This window comes from Prunus dulcis, chromosome 7 (genome assembly GCF_902201215.1).
Source record: "Prunus dulcis chromosome 7, ALMONDv2, whole genome shotgun sequence".
NCBI lineage: Eukaryota > Viridiplantae > Streptophyta > Magnoliopsida > Rosales > Rosaceae > Prunus > Prunus dulcis.
The window spans coordinates 6,781,214-6,801,789 of record NC_047656.1 but is presented as its reverse complement, the minus strand read 5'-3'; the positions used below and the strand labels follow the sequence as shown (position 1 = coordinate 6,801,789).

General features: G+C 35.2%; 3 protein-coding genes across 5 annotated transcripts; 2 read left to right on the top strand and 1 right to left on the bottom strand.

Moving 5' to 3' along the window:
• The first annotated feature begins 10,094 nt into the window (after nt 1-10,094).
• On the top strand, nt 10,095-13,015 carry LOC117634523. Of its 2 annotated transcripts, none has more exons than XM_034368668.1 (4): nt 10,095-10,389; nt 11,644-11,742; nt 11,831-12,426; nt 12,518-13,015. In XM_034368668.1, exons 2-4 carry the CDS (start codon nt 11,685-11,687, stop codon nt 12,725-12,727), a joined length of 864 nt encoding a protein of 287 aa, XP_034224559.1. In that variant the 5' UTR covers nt 10,095-10,389; nt 11,644-11,684; the 3' UTR covers nt 12,728-13,015. The 2 variants fall into 2 exon arrangements, with proteins under 2 accessions (XP_034224559.1, XP_034224558.1); XM_034368667.1 differs by lacking the exon at nt 10,095-10,389 and adding an exon at nt 10,985-11,129.
• Nucleotides 13,016-13,828: 813 nt separating this feature from the next.
• Nucleotides 13,829-16,771, top strand: LOC117634821 (mitochondrial fission 1 protein A-like). The gene is made up of 5 exons (XM_034369066.1): nt 13,829-14,021; nt 14,202-14,340; nt 15,555-15,676; nt 16,222-16,285; nt 16,372-16,771. Exons 1-5 carry the CDS (start codon nt 13,929-13,931, stop codon nt 16,452-16,454), a joined length of 501 nt encoding a protein of 166 aa, XP_034224957.1. The 5' UTR covers nt 13,829-13,928; the 3' UTR covers nt 16,455-16,771.
• A 1,166-nt stretch (nt 16,772-17,937) lies between these two features.
• On the bottom strand, nt 17,938-20,576 carry LOC117634367 (AUGMIN subunit 1). Of its 2 annotated transcripts, XR_004586766.1 has the most exons (7): nt 20,227-20,576; nt 19,954-20,086; nt 19,554-19,688; nt 19,344-19,467; nt 18,336-18,473; nt 18,092-18,251; nt 17,938-18,052 (listed from the first exon to the last, which is right to left on the bottom strand). XR_004586766.1 is itself a non-coding variant. In XM_034368449.1 (6 exons), exons 1-6 carry the CDS (start codon nt 20,483-20,485, stop codon nt 18,144-18,146), a joined length of 897 nt encoding a protein of 298 aa, XP_034224340.1. In that variant the 5' UTR covers nt 20,486-20,576; the 3' UTR covers nt 17,938-18,143. The 2 variants fall into 2 exon arrangements, 1 of the variants encoding a protein (XP_034224340.1); XM_034368449.1 differs by having other exon boundaries at nt 17,938-18,251.

Genomic DNA, 20,576 nt, shown 5'->3' with positions numbered 1-20,576 from the left:
AATTATTTTAAAAAAAAAAATTCCCGCATCCCATTTTTGGTACCCGCCAAAATCTTTAAATTTTTGCCCGAAGAAAAATACATATTGGTAGCACAAAGTCTAAAACAATTATATTAAAAAATTCCCGTGTCCCATTTTTGGTACCCGCCCAAATTTTTGCGCGGCAAAAAATATTGGTCGCGCAAAGTCTAAAGTTTTTTTTTTTAATTTTAAAAACCCGCGTCCCATTTTTGGTACTCGCCCAAATTTTTTGAGTTTTGCACGACGAACTGTTGGTCGCGCAAACTTTTGAGAGACGAAAAATTGGTTCGTAGCACAATATTTTTAAAAATAATTGTTATGAATCATAAAATATAAAAATATTTTATTTTATGATTTAAAATATAATTAAGGTGAAATCTACTTAATAAATGTATATACTATTCAATTTCTTAAGTGTTATACGTACAAAATAAATAAATTTAAAGCTACTTAATAAATATATATATACACACACACACTATTCAACTATCCAACCATAAGACTTGTTTGTATATACTTCAAGATCGTATACCCCAAAAATCGCAAAAAACAAACATTCAGAGATTTAGTAACGGGACAAAACTTTTCGATAGTTATAAATGAAAAATCACGATTTAACGGTTATTTTAACTCCGATTTTGATGATTTTTTTACAGCTACGCTCCTTGACCCTATATGAATACAATGACTGAATTTGATCTTCAATTTAAAACATTTGCACTAGTGGATGCCACAAAATCTTATGTTATATTTAACAAAAGTATAAATAAACTCTTAATTGGTAGTGAATATATTGTTTTGATGGCATATGCATGCTACGAAACTAGTTTCAACGATCCAACTATCAAACTTGTTTTTTTTATACTTCGAGATCATATACGCCAAAAATCGGAAAAAATAAACATTCATAGATCAAGTAACGGGACAAAACTTTTCGACGGTTAGAAATGAAAAATCATGATTTAACCGTTATTTTAACTCCGATTTTCATGATTTTTTACAGCTACACTCCTTGACCCTATATGAATACAATGACTGAATTTGATCTTCAATTTAAAATATTTACACTAGTGGATACCACAAAATCTTATGTTATATTTAACGAAAGTATAAATAAACTCTTAATTGTTAGTGAATATATTGTTTTGATGGCATACGCATTTTACGAAACTAGTTTCAATGATCCAACCATCAAACTTGTTTTTTTATACTTCGAGATCATATACGCCAAAAATCGGAAAAAATAAACATTCAGAGATCAAGTAACGGGACAAAACTTTTTGACGGTTATAAATGAAAAATCACGATTTACGGTTATTTCAACTCCGATTTTGATGATTTTTTTACAGCTACACTCCTTGACCCTATATGAATACAATGATTGAATGTGATCTTCAATTTAAAATATTTGCACTAGAGGATACCACAAAATCTTCTGTTATATTTAACGAAAATATAAATAAACTGTTAATTGTTATTGAATATATTGTTTTGATGGCATACGCATTCTACGAAACTAGTTTCAACGATCCAACCGTCAAACTTGTTTGTTTATACTTCGAGATTTTATACGCCAAAAATCGGAAAAAATAAACATTCAGAGATCAAGTAACGGGACAAAACTTATAAATGAAAAATCATGATTTAATGGTTATTTTAACTCCGATTTTGATAATTTTTTACAGCTACACTCCTTGACCCTATATGAATACAATGACTGAATTTGATCTTCAATTTAAAAATTTTACACTAGTGGATACCACAAAATCTTATGTTATATTTAACGAAAGTATAAATAAACTCTTAATTGTTAGTGAATATATTGTTTTGATAGCATATGCATTCAAAAAAACTAGTTTTAACGATCCAACCGTCAAACTTGTTTGTTTATACTTCGAGATCATATACGCCAAAAATTGGAAAAAATAAACATTCAGAGATCAAGTAAGGGGACAAAACTTTTCGACGGTTATAATGAAAAATCACGATTTAACGATTATTTTAACTCCGATTTTGATGATTTTTTACTGCTACACTCCTTGACCCGATATGAATACAATGAAATAATTTGATCGTCAATTTAAAATATATTTTTTGCTAACAAAAACCCAATCCGAACAACAAGAATATATTTTTCTAATAAAAATCCGATCCGATCTAAAATAATAAATTTAAAGCTACTTAATAAATATATATACCATTTAATTTCTTAAGTGTTATGCATACAAAATAAAAAACAAAAATAAATTGGTTTAGGTGACAAAATGTTTGGATTACGTCATGCAAAGATTTTAAAAAATAATTTTTTATTTTATTTATTTTTATAAGGACTTTGCGCGACGAAGTTTACTTTTCGTCGCGCAAAGTCACTTTGAGCGACGAATTATTTTTCGTCGCGCAAGACTTTGAGGGACGATGTATTGTCGTCACGCAAAAGTTTGTCGCGCGAAGTGACTTTGCACGACGAATTATTTTTCGTCGCGCAAAATTTGGTCGCGCAAGACTTTGAGCGACGATATATTGTCGTCGCGCAAAAGTTTGTCGCACGAAGTGACTTTGCGCGACGAATTATTTTTCGCCGCCCAAAATTTGGTCGCGCAAGACTTTGAGTGACGAAGTTTCAAGTTTCATCGCGCAAAGTGACTTTGAGCGACGAATAGTTTTTCGTCGCGCAAAGGGTTTTTTTTACTAGTGTCAAAGATTCAACATATTCAATATCCATCAACATATTCAATATCCAAATCAACCAAATCAATATTTATGCATCAACATATTCATCAAATCCAAATGGTTAAAACTCATGTCTTATGGGTTACAAACTAAAATAGTTAAAATCCAAATGGTGAAGTAGAATTTTCGAGTCCTATGCAGCTCCATACCCGATAACAAGGCTCAGTCAATTTTTATGATTCATACATGGAAATTTATGCTAATATAGTCAATGAAAGAAACCATATACATGAAACAGCTTTTAATTATCAAATGAATCAAAAATTATATTTCAGTATTATTCGGTACGGTACGGTATTGACCGGTACCAAAATCTTGATACTGCTACCATACCATACTCTATTTGTATGGTACGGTACGGTATGGTACCGAATATCTCCTCATACCAAATGAAACAGTATGAAATCGATATGGTATAATATGATTAGAGTACGGTTTCGATATTTCGGTTTAAGATGTCCACCCCTATCGCCAAGTGGAGTGGTCCATGCATCCTATAAGAAGGAGACTCATTCTCTCTCCCATTTGTGCCATCAAAGTTAGCCGCTGACTCGTGTCATCTATATGGTCTATCAGCCTATTGCTGTGAAGTACCACGCGCAGGTAAACCCCACTCTCTTTCTTTATGCTGATCAACCGTATTTAACACTCATTTACATGAGGAAGGAGGTTTGTTGTAGTTGAATTTAACCCCAATATGGAGGTTTGTTGAAGTTAAGATGCCTTGGAGCCTTAAAGATTTCACCTTGATCTCTAAAGGCATACATGTTTACTTACTTGGAAAGGGTGAGAGGAATGGGCTCTCATTCTTGATTACTCCTTTGTTTACTTGCATGTTGGGATGAAAAGTGATGCGGGACTAGAGGTGTCAAACGGGCCGTGCCGAGCCAGCCCATCCTATTTAAACTCGTGCTTTTAACGTTTCGTGTCAGGCCGGGCCAGTCCATTTAATTTATCGGGCCATGTCGTGCCGGCCCATTTAGTAAAATCATTGATCCCGGCCCGGCCCAAGCCCATGTCCATATTGAAACGGGCCGGGCCGGGCTCGTGCCTTGCCCGTGCTCATGCTCGTGCCATACTCGGGCCTAAGAACCAATCCATTTAATTTGAATTTTTTTCACTTTATTTTTTTTTCCCACTAGATAATTCAAATTATAAACATTAAAAATATAATTAGAGGCAAGAAATGATGAACTATTTGAAAACATTAATCAATCAAACATCCAAACAATATGAAATGGCGGAGGGCAAAAAGTGTTCAACTCCACAAAGTCCACTTCAACTTTTCATCTTTAAACAACTTATTATTTTATATGTGAAAAAATGTCTTGCTTTGATTATAAGGGAAGCGTATATGTCATATGTACTGATTAGATATCAAGTCCAATGTTGTTTAATTAATTTGTAGTTGATATGTTTAATTAATTAAGGACCCAAGTAATTTCCCTAAAATGAAAGACATCAAATATATATTTATGATTTTAAAAAAAATATATATATATATATATATATAAACAATGACATTAGATGTCAAATTATTGCATTTTGACTTTTGAGAAAGAAAAAAAAATGTTAAGTGGGCCGTGCTTGGGCTCGTGCCATGCTTGAAGCTTGCTTGGGCCAAGCCCGGCCCATGTCGGGCCATGGGCCGGCCCGGTCCATTGGACCTCATTTTTTGATCCCGGTCCGGCCCAAGTTTTCATGCTATGCCGAGCACGGCTCATTAATATTCGTGCTCGTGCCGTGCCGTGCCTCATTTAAACGGGCTGGGCTCGTGCCATGCTAGGCCGGCCCGTCCCTTTTGACACCTCTATGCGGGACTCACATGTAATTATGATTTTGATTCTTGATATAAGGGCAATTGCATTTCGAATGAGGGAGGTGGTATTGAGCATGATGAATCGGAATGGACATTTTTTTACCTAAATTACCCTAATAAAAAAATTATTTTAATAAAAAAAATCAGAAACCAAGTCTCATATAGATGAAAGTATAAAAAGAAGAAATCTTTCTATCTATCTATAGAGCCAAAGGGTTTGTTGCAGTGTTGAAAAATAATTATGGATAAGTGTTGAAAAATAATCCACATTTGGTGGAGATTTTTACAAGCTAGGCAGAATTTTCTAGGATAATTTTTACAAGCTAACACTAGTCACTAACTTAATTGAACCTAGTAGAAAGTTCTAGTTGAAGCTACAACATGTGGCTGGAATTACAAGTTATAAGTTACTGTTGGCTGGAATTTCTAGTTGAAGTTAGTAGAAAGCAATGCTTTAAAAGGCGAGGCGTAGAAACGAAGCGTTTTTAATCTACTATGCGAGGTGTAAGTCTTGAAGCAGTGAGACGTAAGCTTTTTGAACATTAATTTAATTTAATAAAAAAAAATATATATTATAGATAAATTGTACTACTAATTCTTATTAAGCCAAAATATTCTATCAAATATAAATATTAATTGTCATTCAAGCATAATAATCGATCCCAAAACATAAAATACTTTTTCAACATTAAAAAAAAAAACTCAATTTATGCCTCCCACTCCTCATAACGAAACATCAAATGCTATGATATTTGGCATTTATTTATGGACTTGAGTGTTATTTTTAGTGGATTTTATGGATATTGTTTTGTTTGGAAAAAAAAAAAAAACTAACATAAATAAATAAATAAATAAATAAAAAATATATATATGTATATATACATGAATCTAGTACAAAGAGAATTACATACAGGAATATACAGATAGATCCATTAAAATTGATGGAGAGAATTAAAAGTGATGCAGATTATCCATTAATGTATTTATTTAGAAGAAAAAATAAAAGGGAAGTGTTGTTTGTTTCAGTGGGGGTTAAAAGGCATGATGTTTGCTTTATAAGAAAAAACACCCAAAACGTGCGTTTAAGGCACTCAGTTCCCAAAAAACACTTAAGTAACTAGATGAAATGACGTCGTTTCGTTAAAACAAACCTTAACAAAAAAAATTCAAGCAAGTCGTCCTCTTCCTCGCGCTCTGGCTTGCAGACAGCGGCGCTTCTTCGCTTCTTCGCGCCTTCTACTAGAAAGTACTTCTGTCTTTAATTATAGCATAACCGAGATAATTAGAGGGAATTACCATTAACAAGTGTTCTATAGGGTTTACTGGGTATTTCATTTCTGGACTTTTGTTGCTGTTTTTTAATTATTATTATTATTTTAAAATTTTCCAGAAATAAGAAATTGTTGCAGGACCACACAAATAGTAAACTATTAATTATGGATGGTCTCAGAAATAAGAAATTTATTATAGTGATGTGGTTGAAGGCTGTCTCAATTACAAGAGGACTCTGTCTCTTCATTATGGAGCTGAGATTTCTAGTTGGGGAGCCATTAGTCTCAGCAGCAGGCCCAACCATTGTGGTCCCAAATATTAAATTCATCATCATGGAGATCAGTTTTCTAGTTGTTAAATTAGATGTAGCTTGAATTATTGTTTTTTCTCTCATGTATTCTTGGTGGATTGCTTAACCACGTTTCTGTACCGTTTTCTGCTGTGAAATAAAATTTCATCTTTTCGTTCGAAAAAGAAAATGAGCACAAATGTTGATTGCAGGACCACAAACACTTGAGAAATATTAATGAGAGAAATCTATTATGGTGATTTGGTTCAATGAAGTCTTCAGTTTTAATTTGATTGTGTAGATGATATTTTAGTGGTGGGGAAGCAACCACTGCTGTCCAATTTTAATTTCATTATGGAGAAAAGATTGTCTGGAATTGGAAAGCACAAAGGCTTGTTATTAGAATATACAGGAATGCTAAGCCATGGCTGTGAATTGGTGATTGCTTAGACCATCTTTGAGCATGTCATCAGTTCGGTTGGTCTTTTTCCTCTGAATATTTCTAGCTAACAGTATCCCATAGCTATATACATCTCCCCGTATGGAAACTTGGTCTCTCATGCCATACTTTCAAGGGCGGCCCTGGGGACAAGAAAGCAAGGCGACCCCTAGGACCTCCAAATTGGGAGGGCTTCAATTTATATAATTCATTTATATACATACTATACTATGATATAAAAAAGAATTTGGCAATGAGAGTTGGTTTAGTTGGTAAGGTCTATGTACTGTGTAGCCCCGTTTCGAGGTTAGGTCTTCTCTGGCTCTAGTGGTGAGAGTAGCTAATCTCTCCCTAAACTTTTGCAAACCAAAAAATAAAATAAAAATTTATATCTAAAATTTATGTTAGACCCAATTATTAAATCCAAAATTAAGAACAGTCCAACTCAAAAAAGTCCACTAAAAAAGGAAAAAAAACTAAAAGGACAGCATTGACATTGTATACCATCTAGTAAACAAAATTTGACATTCGAAAAAGGACAGCATTGACATATACTGTGTAGCCCCATCTAGTAAAAGGACAGCATTGACATTGTATACCATCTAGTAAATAAAGAGGACTTTCTTAGAGCATTTCCTTGAGCCCCAGCCCAAGCAAGAGGGGGCCTAGGCCCACGAAGGCACTTCTAGCGTGCAAATGCAGCCCGGGCAAGATGTGGGGGCCACCAACCTAGGCAAGGCCCAAGGCATAATTAGCCCGTTCTCCTGCTTGAGGATTGTGACGTTAGTGCATGAATTCGAATTTTTCGCAGAGACTGCGTGCGTCATGCACACCTGCGCACGCCAATAGTAAAAAAAAAAAAGCAAAAATTCATCACTGATGCCAGCCTGGCATCAGCCCTGCTTTCCCCCAATGGATAGAAGCCATGTAGAGCTTCCTAGGATGTCCAATCTATTCTTTCTGCTCCAATTCAATGGCTGCCAATTTTTGGAGCAAATTGCTATCAACGACACACTAAGAATTGAGAGAGACATTAAAATAGATGAGGCTAACAAGACAAGAGATGAAGCATTTTTAAATGAAATGGAGTATGTACACAAACAAGACATAGACAAGAAAGATCCGGAAACCATGGTCAAGAATATGAGCTATATGTCCCTTGAAACAAAGTCATTTTGGAAGCAAGAACGAAGGGATGTTATGAGAATAAGGCTTTTCCGTGACAATGGACCTAGCAACACGAATTGGTTAAATGATGAAAACCATTAGATTGTATTGATAGAGTTGCCATTTCTTAATTAGTTGTATTGCTTTTCTTTTATTGAATTAGTTGTATTTCTTGTCTTTTATATAAAGAAAGCATTCAATAATATAGCTATTTATTTAAAACATTGCATACATCAAAACAAAGCATAATTCATTGCAAAACACAAAGAAAGCATAATTCAAAACAAAACATAATTCAAAACTAAGCATTAAACTTGACTTCATTGACCGTGATCGTCTCTCAGTGCCCATAAGTACTCAATCAAGTCAACTTGTCGTCTTTCGTGAACATAAGAAGATTGTATTTCTGTACAACGGTCAATCATATGGTTGTTGTAACGACAGTCCCTAATCAATGGTTTGTGCTCCAGTGGTTGTCCATTTGCTCCTTCAGGTTGTTCATAAATTCTTGTCAATGTCGTGTTCATGAGATCGGGTTTGAACATCTCTGGTTCATCATAATCATACTCATCCTCCACAATTATGTTACAGAGGATGATGCAGGTCATCATAATGCTCCGAAGTACCTCTTCATCAAACATACGAGCAGCAAAATAAGTTTCCTTCTCCAATTGGGGATGCGGAATTGTTTTGATGAATGTCGTCCATCTCGGGTAAATTTCGTCTGCTAGGTAGTACCTACATAAGAGATGGTATTATTGATTTCATACCTGATCTGAGGGGCTTGACCTCTGAATGCATCGTTGAACATCGGGGATTGACTGAGCACGTTAAGGTTGTTTTGAGATCCTGCAACTCCGAAAAAGGTATGCCAAACCCAGGTATTGAATGATGCAACAACCTCTAGAATGATACTTTTTAGCCCTTCCTATTCCCATAATTTTCACGCCAGGAAATTTTGCAATTCTTCCACTGCCAGTGCATGCAGTCGATGCTTCCAATCATGCCTGTGAAACCTCAAGCCTCGGCTTTTTGTAAAAGCCTTTAGAGGTCCCTAGGCGTATGTTTGCAGAGTTAATCCCTCGTGTAGATAGTTTCGATTGCATCACAGAATTTGACCAAGCTCTCTAGGATAGTGGATCTCCCCATTCTAGCAATCTCATCCACCTGGTCTGCAGATGCACCAAACGCAAGCATCCGTAAAGAAGCTGTAAGTTTTTGCTCTGGAAAACGACCTAAAACCCCAGTACATCATACTTCTGAACGAAGTATGCGTCATAATTGCAAACATTATGTATGATTTTATTGAACAGTTAGGGTTGCATTCTATATCGTCCTCGAAAATCAAAACTAGAGTACAACAAATTTGGGATAAAGTAATTGTCCAATAGATTCTTACTCCTAGACTGCCTACGCCTGTTCACGTTTTAGCCACTCCCGGGTTGTGAACCACGGTGGTGTTGGCTTGATTGATCGAGCATACCCATTACCATGGCAACTTGATCATCATATGATTCCCACTCCCTTTCTTCTTCAGTTCATTTGTGCATTCTGTCTTCATTTTCTCACTCAGACCTCTCCAACAACCTCCTCGTGTAAGACATTGAAAGTAGAATGTGTTTTGGAAAATCTAAAAAATGAAAGGACAGAGAGGATATGGATGATTGCTGTGAGTTGAGGTTGTGGTTTTATAGAGGGATTTAGAAGATAGAGATGACACGTGGGTCAATTGTAGCAACTGAAAATCTTATCCGAAATATGAAATGTGAATTTTATAATAAATATAGACATGTGGCAATTGAAAATCTTATTCAAAAAATTTATTCGAAAATCTTGTCTGAAAATTTTATCCGAAATATGAGATGTGAATTTTATAATAAATATTGACACATGGCAACCAAAAATCTTATCCAAATTAATCTTTTAAGTATAAAACATAAAATTAATTTAAAGTGAATAGCAATTGCCCTTTGTCATGGCAATAGGTTGGAAACCTAACTTGCCTTTTGTAAGAGTTGGCACTATTTACATGAATAGTAACTTGCTTCTCCTTGTCCTTTGCCATGACAAATAGATAGAAATGTTTTTAATATAGTATAGAAAATGCACTGGTGCTCTTTATCCCTAATTTTTTTTAGCATTTCTAACAAAAAAATTTAATTGCCATTGAATTAATCAAATATACCTTATTAGACTTTGAATATGAGTAAATAGTTAATGTCAGTTATTTTATGTCAATTTGCATTATTTAATTACCTGATTATTTTAAATAATTTGGACTTTTAATATTCTCCATATGTGACTAACTAATACAACTACACCTTGTTTAGATAATACACATTTAATTATATAAAAAACACGCGTGAAACAGCATACGCTTTCATCTTCTTCTCCTTATGGTTCTCCTATGCAAGAGGCACCAGTCAGCAGTTGGGCGGGTTGACTCTCACTTCATCGCCATCAACGAAGTCCAAGTTCGTGAAATTGCAATTCCATGGGCTGGTAGGGTTTGCATACCCAGTTGAAGGGAGAAGTCCCCAGGATAAAGGGAACACCACAAAGTCAATTCTACAATCAATGGATATTTCTCCACCTATCGAGGGAGATTTTAACAAGTCCAAGTTCGGCTCTGACGTTCTCTCCTTTCAAAAAGTCCCTTGTTTGTTGCTTTCATCAATTTTCTTCGTTTTGATTTAAAGTTTTATACTTTCTTCATTTTTTTTTCAGTTTTATGTTTGTTTATTTATATGCAAATTAATATACGACTTGTTTGTTGGGTTGGGTTGCTGTAGATGTCAGAGCAATTCAACCAGGATTTGACTCTATCTGGTAAAATCTCAACTGGCCATTTCTATAATGCTTTTGAGTTTACAGGAGGATGGCAAAAGGACGATGTCAACACAAAAACCATCAGCAAATAAGTTTGTTTTTTTTTTTTTTAAATATATCAAAATGTGGTTATCCGGAACAACATCAAATATCTTATAATATTATGGATGACACGTTATAACATTATGGATGACGGGCCACTTTTGCTTATCAATGTCTTTTTATATCAATTTAATCATAAAATCTTTGATCAATGGGTGGATAAATCATGAGTCGCGTAATATGACCTTTTTTTTTAAAAGTCTCAACTAATTTATTTATTTTTAAAACAAGTTCCGATGTGAAAGATAAAGATAAAATGTCATTTTGTTAATTACGTGTTTTTAAAAAGGAGTGTAGTGTAAAGTCGTATAAAGTAACCGTTGAAACCCCATTCATCATGTATCGTTTCTTTTGAACTGAGCCAGACTAAGAACCAACTTTGCAGCATCTGACCAGTTTTAGAGAATTCGCGTTGTATTTCAAAGTCACAAGATATTGATCGCATACTTGAAACACTTTTGGTGAGTTTTCCCACATTCTTTAGAAATCTGTATGATTTAATCTAATTCGTTTATTAGGGTTTAGGTTTGAATTGTAATTTGGGAAATTACTATTCTTGAGAAATGTTTTTGAATTGTAATTTGAATTGTGGTTCTTAACCTTCTAAATTGTTTTGGATTTGATGTTCTTGTTTTTCAAATATTTGTACAGTAAAAACAAGAATTTGAATTTAAGATTCAGATGGTACCCATTAGAAATGATTGAAAATGATGGTGAATGGTGATGAGGATACATATTAGTGATGCAAATAAATAATAATTTGGTGTTTTTTTTTTTTTTTCCCATTGCCATTTGAGGTTCGTAGTTTTATAAGATCTTGGATTCTGGATAGTATTTCTTTCACTTCAGTTTAAGTGTTCAATTAGTTTTAGAATTCTGGATATATATATTTCTTTATCTAAGGCCACATCTTGTATGGAAGTTGGTGATGTGAAGGATTGTTCTAAGTGTTTTTATTTTCCTTTGTTTCTGCAGTTCGCAGAATATTAAATCGAAAGTGGGTGCAGAAAACAAAAATGGCATCACAAGTTGGTCGTGTGATTCACGATCAGAATCTTAATGTTCAATCTAATGGTACTTCTCAAGCCTACCAGTTATTTTCTTTTTCGCCTAAAATTCTTGTTGGGCTATTTTGGTGTAACCCTTAGAACATGTATCTCAGGTGCTTCTGTTGTGGGAAAGGCTGATACAGTTAAAACACAAGGGAAAGGGGGCCTTGGTGGAAGGAAAGCGCTCGGTGATTTATCCAATTCTGGGAAGCCTGCACTCAATCAGGTATCGAAAAAGCAGCATTCCAAGAATTTTGCCACAGGAGCTTCTATTGTGGGAAAGGGTGATGTTTTAAAAACACAAATGAGAGGGCTTGGTGGAAGGAAACCGCTTGGTGACATATCGAATTCGGGGAAGCCTGTTCTCTCCCAGGCATCAAAAAAGCAGTCTTCCAAGAATTTTCCTGTCGTTGAGGAAGCGACCAGCCTTCCTAAAATCGTTCATGATGCAAGCACTGGGAAAGGTGTTTTCAAAGCCTCAGAGAAGGTGCAGACCCATAGCAGGAATACGCTATCTCACATTTCAAACTCAGTGAAACCAAATCTGCAGAAGAACCACAGCATGAAGCTAAAGGTTATGGCAGAAGAACCTCTTTGTCCTAGTGCTATTGCAGAGGAAGGGTTCTTACACAATCATCAAGAATGCATCAAAGCACAGAACAAGGCCATGGACTTGGATCAACTTCTGATGAATTTCAGTGAACTTAAGGCAAGTCTGCATTTCCTTTTTCTTCCTTTTCTGAAGTTATTTTGTCAGTTTGGATTTCCCAACAATGTGGTTTTTTCGTCTTTGTTTTCAGCCGGAGAGTCCCTTGAGGTGCAAGAATTTGGAAGAGATGTCTGAAAAGCTTGACTCTCCACCTCCTGTATTTGAATCACCAAAATACTACACTCCATATGAGAATTTTGATGAGCTCTCTGACAAGCTTGACTATCCACCAATTGACTATACTGATTTCCCTTGGATTTCAGAGGACTGTGATTTCAAGTTGATGTCACCAAATCACTGATTCCCTTGAATTTCCAGACTCTGCTTTATCAGCATATGAAGTTCAAGGAGAATCAATGAATGTTTTGTAAATTTTTGTTGTTCCATCCATCCATCAACTTGAAATTGATATAGTCAGTCCTTTTAGAGGGTTTGGTTTATGTTAATTGTGTCGAACTCTGTTTGTAGTGTCACTTTGTTTCTGTTGGCTTCTTTGTTAACTGAGAATTTGAATGTACAGAATTGTGTTCCAAAACTGGATTGTAATGTACTGTAGAGTATGAATGTTTTGACTCTTTTGTTCAAATCACATACGGTGTCATATTATTGATTAATGAACTGATTTGTTTGATATTTTCGCATCCTAAGCCTTCTGCTTACATGAATTTTGAAATTGCTATGTATTGTCATCTATATCTATATATATATAAAGCAAAAGGCAGAGAATGGTAAAACATTCAAAATACCAGAAAATGCCCTGGTTAAAGCAAACATTAAGAATTGAAATTATTAATTCACACTTTTTCATATTTTAAAAAAATTATAATTATAAGAAAAATTAGATAATGAATTCTATTTTTATAGAACACAACTACTCATTATCTTTTTTAATTCTAAAATAAATTTTTTTTAAAAAAAAAAAAACCTCTCGCAAGTGCGGAAGCCCGTGCGAAGAGACTAGTTATATATAAAATTTCAATTAGATCCTTACAGTCCCGATCTCTTGGACAACAGGAGTCCAAGAAATTGTAGTCACCCACCGTTGGATATTAATCCAATGGTTCAAAAAAGTTTTTTAAAATAAGTGCAAGAATGAGTAAACCGTTGAATTTACATCCAACGGTGAGTGACCACAAATCTCTTGGACCCCTGTAGTCCAAGAAATCAGGACTGTAGATCCTTATACGTAATTAAAACATATATATATTAAAATTGCTGATATATTTCCTAACAGCAAATAGTACGGTAGGTAAACATCTGACAATTTATCCTTTTTGTATTAAAAAAAATAGTAACCGTTGATTTGATCTAACGGTGCTTGCTGTATCCATGCTAATAAAGTATATTTGAATTTCCCTTACCATACAGTACAATATCTGTTTAATTATAAATAAAATATAAAAAAGCCTACATTCCTCACAAAACTATAAATACCAAATCCAACCCAAGAGAATTCCCCCTGAGAATTGAGACTCAATCATTTCATCATCCGCAATCACAAAATGGAACAGATGTTTGACAAATTTTTTGACTCCATCGCTAACCTTTTCGGCGGCGGAGATTCGATCCCCTGGTGCGACCGCGACGTCATCCACGTAAGTGCACACTACAAACCCCCCAATGCTCATTTTCTGTTTGTTTCCAGAGAAAATGAAGAAGCCTGAAGGAAAAACGAAAAAGATATCTGGGTTCCTCTTTGTTCCTCCAATCCAATTTGGTTTGGTTTTTGTTTGCTTGAATTAAAGACACTTGAGTGTTTGTGAATTGTGGGTCAGGGGTGCGAGAAAGAAGTTGCAGAGGCCAACAAGGGTGACTCAGATGAGCTGAAGAGCGAAAGCATAATGAGGTTATCGTGGGCACTTGTCCACTCAAAGCAACCAGAAGATGTGCAGCGTGGAATTGCCATGCTTGAAGGTATTATCATTATTCTTATTAATATTTCTAAACATTCAATGCTGCAAGTGTTTTTATTTGTCAGGTAGCATAAGCATATTGAACCATTGGTGTTGTCAATTCATTACACTTCTTTTTACATTTCCCTATCGTCTTGATTTTGATTCTGTACATGTCTTTTTCAACCATAGAATTCCTGATTATTTTCATGGGTTATTCATGATTTCTTTCATTATGAGTTTTAAATTTAATTAATATTCTCTAATTGCTCGTCATGGTTTTAGTTATACAAAAAAATTCTGTGTAAAATGTAGGCCAATTTGGTAGCACTTTTGTTTTTATTTATTTTTATTAAAGAAAGAGAGGGGAGAGGGAGCTGAAAAGGAGAAGAGAGATATCAAGGAGAAAGGAGGCTGAATTTATAAAATCTCACATCTCTAGTTTTTCTTCTATTTCTCCTTTTCTCTGTCTTCTAATATTAAAACAAACAAGAAAATAAACATAACATAATGTTGTTATTTTTATTTTCTTGTTTATTTTAATATAACATTATCAAATCTGCTGGCACTGATTCTTTATATTTTGCAATGGTTTGACAGCCTTTTTAGAATTTGTGTGCCCAAAGACATTCAATCAACTCTAAGTTAATGGAACAATCATTTCTGTTGCTCCTTTGTATGGGGTATAAGACACTACAGGAATAGGAAAGACTATTATGAGGGCTCAACTGCCATGAATCTTCCCTCTTTTCACCCTATTGCTCCTCTGTACAACAGTAGTGATGGTGTTTGTACACTTTCATAATGCATGCCATCTTTTTTTCCTGATTCTCACCAACAAAATTATTCTCCCCAGAAATGCATTAGAGTATCATTTTCTACTTCATTCTTTCATAAGAATTTGGAAAGAAAATTTATAAATTACAAGACGCTGAGCCCTTCTGGATTTCTAGTAATGATTACTTTCGCAAAAAAAAAAAAAAAAGAAGATCATCAATCTTATGTTTAATTGGTTAGTCTTTTCCATATTAAAAAAGTTAAATTACTAAATACATTTTCTCTTGTATTGTTTCTTGTTTCTTGTTTTGCTTTTAACTGAAGAACTTTCGTTCTAGCTTGTCGCTAATGCTTGAGTTTCCAATATTAGATACTGGCAGTGTAGGTTTGCATTCTCTAGTGGTATCTATAACCTAAAATTGTTCATTTAAAAATACTGAAGAATATGATTTTGTACAGCTTCATTGGCCAACACTAGCTCCCCTTTGCATCAGAGAGAGAAGCTTTACCTTCTGGCTGTTGGATACTACAGAACTGCTGAATATTCAAATAGTCGGCATCTTGTGGAGCAATGCTTAGAGGTTTGTTCTTATTTTTCGTTTCATTTGCACCTAATTTTCCAGCACCCTTTGGCGGCATTCATCTCTCCTTTCTGCAACATGTTCATGTGTCTCCTACATTTAGCATATGGTTGGCTGACCATTATTCACTTAAAACCTGCCCCGAATAATACCATTTGTTTTCATAGGATCTGTCATTTAAATGTTCAACAACACTTGACTCTGCTATATAGGTGGTAAGTTTAAAATGTGTCATCCTTTTCTAAAATTTTGATTGCGTGCTGTGTGCTTGTGCATATATTGTATTAGCTGCTTTTCAGCATGGTGAAATTTACTTATAGTTAATTATCTAATTCTGTACTGTAACTATAATATCTGTGTGGACTTAACCTTTAGCTGCTCATCTATTGTAGTATTGCAGACTAGACTACTATCTATCCTCCTTTTCACTATACAAATGAGTTGCCTTCAGCCTGTTACTATTTTAATTTCTACAATTCCTACCAATGATTTGTCCTAATATTGTTTTACAATTATTTTTTTAACCTTTTTTCTTTGATTTGCAGATTGCTCCTGATTGGAGGCAGGCTCTGACCCTTAAGAAGACTGTTGAGGATCGAATTGCTAAAGGTATTAGTAGTTTTCTTTTTCTTCTGCTTTTGCCTGCACTGTAGCACTAAAATCAAGGAATTGTGAACACATTGCTTGGAATGCAGATGGCTTAATTGGAATAGGCATTACTGCTAGTGCTGTTGGGCTTATAGCAGCTGGGATTGTAGCAGCGTTGGTTCGCAGGTGATGAGCACAAGCCAACAATGTTCATAATGACTGGCTATTACTTACAAGTTTCAATTTTCCCCTAAAAAAAGAAGGTTCCGAATAATCAGACTGAAATAGCTCAAAACAAATTCTGCAGCTTGACTACTTTCTTTTCTGAAAAAAAAAAAAAAAAAAAAAGTTTTTAAATTTGATATTTTTTGTGCAAATGAATAGGTTTTTCCCTCATATTATGTTGTTAATCAGTTGATAATGCTTAGCTTACAAATATTCTGCCATTATTTCGGCATATGTACCTTGCAAATATGTATGGAAAAATTGTGATTTTATGTTATGTTGTATATGTTGTTATGTTGTAATGTTGCCTTGTTGCTGCTGTTTAAAGGAAGTCTCATTCTATGTGATTTTATGTTATGTTGTATATGTTGCCTTGTTGCTGTTAAAAGGAAGTCTCAATGCTCTTCAACAAATTCCACAGAAACCCCATGTCTTTTTTTTTTTTGGTTGGTTTTTTCGGGCATCCGAAACATTATTAACTGGAAAGAATTTGCTGGATATGGAAAGTACACTTTCTCTTATTAGTTCACATATTGCCACTATACTTAATCATATCTTTGGCTTGGTTTGTGTCCAACCCAAGTTCATGTGGGTTGAAAGGGGCCTAAAACAGTTTAGGTGATTAGGTATCCACAAGCAACAAGATTTTAACCATTTTACTCGAGCTAAATTAAGTTGGAAAATTTTAACCCATCCCAATAATTAGTTGGTCACTGTTAAAACCAAGTATCTCCAACATTTCTCCCTTAATGCTGCTAAGGAAAAATCGCATGGCAAAGGACTTCATTGGATTAATGGTATAAGGGGTTCGTTTCATTACATTTCTCCCTTTAATTCATCTTATTTCTATTTATTTCTAATGGGCCAACGAAACTATCATAAAAAATAAAAAGAAACGTCTGAGAGGTCCTAGCTTTTATACAAACAGCCCTAGTCCTACAAGATCAACCAGCACACCATTAATACGAGGACCTTAAATGCTCACACAATAGGCGGGCCTGATCAATTCATGCGAAGAGCAACAACTTGAATGCAAGTGTACTTAACAGGTTTTTACACATACTATCAATGTGCCATTGGGGCTCGAATTAAGACATCTGATCAAGACTCTTTTCCATTGGGTATACCATTGGCTTAAAAGGTTTTTGATGAAGGTTAAACTTCAAATAATAAAAGGTGTAGAAATGATTGTCCACCTAAAGGATTGAAGGTAACAGATTTCCCCCCACAGAAAGAGAAAGCAGGGCTCTTGCCACCAGAAAACATCACAAGGGTCATTGTAAAGTAAATCAAATGACTGATGACATGTTTCATTGCAAAGTAAATCAAAATTTCCGTAGTTTTATTAAGAAAACTCTATTAATAAAACCACAAAGGCAGGGCTCTTGCCACCAGAATACAAGAAACTTCAAGGTTCTTACTTTTGAGAGCATATTAATAAAACTATATACAAGAAAGTTTTCCTTCAAATTTAACTCTATCTAAATAAAAATTTCGTTGTTAACCGATCAAAAACAAAAGTAGCAAAAATAATGTGACCGCAACAATCATCGGATCAACAAAGAAACATTGACCAGTTTACCAGTTGTCAAATAACACAAAACTATATATATTTATACAGAGGCAATCATACAACAATAAGTCTACTGGTGCATTACTTTGAAGTGGAAAGAGCTGTATGCAGTACATCTTCGAAATACTTTTCCGCAGCAGCATATTGCCTTTTCTTGTCCTCGATTGCTAAAGCAGCCAAAGCTTTGTCCTGCACACATACATATCCGATAAACCTAACAATATTTGTCGGACCGATACAAACTGTGATCAATTAACCAAAATAGGAAAGTACCGGAGGTAAATCTTGGTAGCTTCTCAAAGTATCAAGGACTGGCTTTGTCTTCTTCTCTAATTCCTTCCGTTCCTCAGCCAATCCAACCAACACCCCATGGCTAATATCTGGGGTGTAACCCACACGGTTAAGGGTGTCCTGTCCAACAAGTTTACACAACAACTCTTTGTCAAATTAAACACAGAAATGTAGGATCTGCATAACCAAACAATATGGCTGATAAAATACATTCCTGCAACTTCAGTACGGAATTTCAATAAAATAGCCAAAAGAGACTGATGAACAATTATCACTCATTTTATACCATCCACCAAGCAAAAAATTTGCTTTTCCTTATACAGGACACAAAATCATGGATCTCTTGCCACATTCTACCTATAGTGTGATATCTTTCCTCAAACTAAGGCAATCATCCAAGGGTTAGAATGCCTTGCTAAGCTGCGGCAGGTTAAAATCCCAAATTTCTTATCAATCATCACCATTCATAAAAAACAATTAAATTAAAATTAAAAAACCCCCCATCTTTCTTTATGATCAAGGCAATGCAGATGCCCATTATTTCAATACCCTGATTATTCCTGTGTTCCAGCATTGTTGGACATGGGCTTGCATTCAGAAACCAACCATTATCCAACTTTATGCAACTTGAGCTTAATCAAAATTTATTTCCACAATTACACAGTTGGTAATTTTATAAGATCTTGGAATACGTATCACAATCTATGCACCATTGAAATACTTTTCTTTGTCCAACTCCCAATCATATTCTCTCACCTCATGGACAATATAAATGGTGGCGGGGGGCATTCAGTTGTGTGTGTGTGTGTATTTAAACCACATCTGCAAAATGGTCCTAAAGTATAGAGCTTCATTTTAGATATATAACAGGTAATGCAATTTGGTCTATACAATTACTCATAGATACTGATGTTCAAGAAATCCACCCACACATTTAAACAGGAGGAAAGAGGAATTGGACTGACAAAAGCAAGAAAAGAAAATAAATACCTTAAAGCGGACAGTTTCTTGGTTGTATTGTTTCTCCTTACCAAGCATCAGCGCCAAGTTGTTTTTCCAATGCTCAATGTGTGCCTCGCATTGACCTGCATCATCTTCTAGTTGGGCAAGTGTTCTGCATAAGTTTGAAAACTCAACACATTCAACAAATTCATACTCCTAACTTTTACAATTCTTGCAACATATCCAACAAGATCTTACCTTTTCAAATAAGTTAACCTGGAAATCGCCTTTCGAGTGTAATCAAGAAGTATATTGGACTCTTTTTGCGCTTTAGCTCTTTTCTCCTCCACACCCGTCTTCCTCAAGGATATATCCCCCATGGCCACAAGAAAACTAAAACCCAGATTTCTTATGTCATTCAAGTATTCAAACAACAATGAAAAACCCAAATCTCTTATGTCAGATCAGCATTCAAAATACAAAACAAAACCCAAATTTCGTATCTCAGCCCAGTATTCAAACAACAATGTAAAACCCACATTTCTTGTGTCATCTCAGTATTCAAATAACAATGTAAAATCCACATTTCTTATCACAGTGTGAGCTCAATGAGTCAGTATTCAAAGTAAAACTTAAAACCCAGAATTCAAAAACGCACCTGCTTAGCTCAGTGTCTCTTATATTCAACAAATTGGCTACATTCGCTAAGACCTGAGCTGAAGACACCACGTTCGAAGCCAAACCCTCTTGTGCCAAACCAACACTCTCCAATATCTCTCCGATCCTCGCAGCTAATACCCACAAAGAAAAAATCAAAATTTTGTTTGAAAAAAGAGAAGATATATACAAAATATACAACATAAACAACACATATGGAGATACAAAGAGAACATGAACAAGAGATTTTTTGCGTTGGGTTAAAAGGGGAGACCTTGGGCTCGGTATTCGGATGCTTTGAGGCGGAAATCAGAGGCGAGGATCTTGGAAGCTTGAGTTTGGGCTTGGGAGAGAGTGGCAAGGTTGTGTAAATATGCCACCGATCGAGGGGTATATTCGAAATCGGGCACTTCTTTTCCGGCTTGGGAGAACTCTTGAGTCAGCCATTGCTTTACCTCTCCGATTCGAGATGCGTCAGACCCGCTGCCGCCGCCGCTCTTTGACGTCGTTTCGTTTACCGTTGGATCGGTCATTGTGTGGAGGTGACCGCTGAGTCGACTCAGTGCACCGTTGGCTCCGTAGGTGGTTTTAGATTTTGATTTGAAATGAACTTAAAACTTTCAC

Coding starts and splice junctions, on each gene's coding strand:
- LOC117634523 (XM_034368668.1), top strand. CDS start 11,685: ATGGCATCACAAGTTGGTCGTGTGATTCACGATCAGAATCTTAATGTT. Junction 11,743..11,830: donor TCTTAATGTTCAATCTAATG/GTACTTCTCAAG, acceptor CATGTATCTCAG/GTGCTTCTGTTGTGGGAAAG. Junction 12,427..12,517: donor TGAATTTCAGTGAACTTAAG/GCAAGTCTGCAT, acceptor CTTTGTTTTCAG/CCGGAGAGTCCCTTGAGGTG.
- LOC117634821 (XM_034369066.1), top strand. CDS start 13,929: ATGGAACAGATGTTTGACAAATTTTTTGACTCCATCGCTAACCTTTTC. Junction 14,022..14,201: donor GCGACCGCGACGTCATCCAC/GTAAGTGCACAC, acceptor ATTGTGGGTCAG/GGGTGCGAGAAAGAAGTTGC. Junction 15,677..16,221: donor TTGTGGAGCAATGCTTAGAG/GTTTGTTCTTAT, acceptor TTTGATTTGCAG/ATTGCTCCTGATTGGAGGCA.
- LOC117634367 (XM_034368449.1), bottom strand. CDS start 20,485: ATGACCGATCCAACGGTAAACGAAACGACGTCAAAGAGCGGCGGCGGC. Junction 18,474..19,343: donor AAGAAACTGTCCGCTTTAAG/GTATTTATTTTC, acceptor CTTGTTGGACAG/GACACCCTTAACCGTGTGGG. Junction 18,252..18,335: donor GCTACCAAGATTTACCTCCG/GTACTTTCCTAT, acceptor GTATGTGTGCAG/GACAAAGCTTTGGCTGCTTT.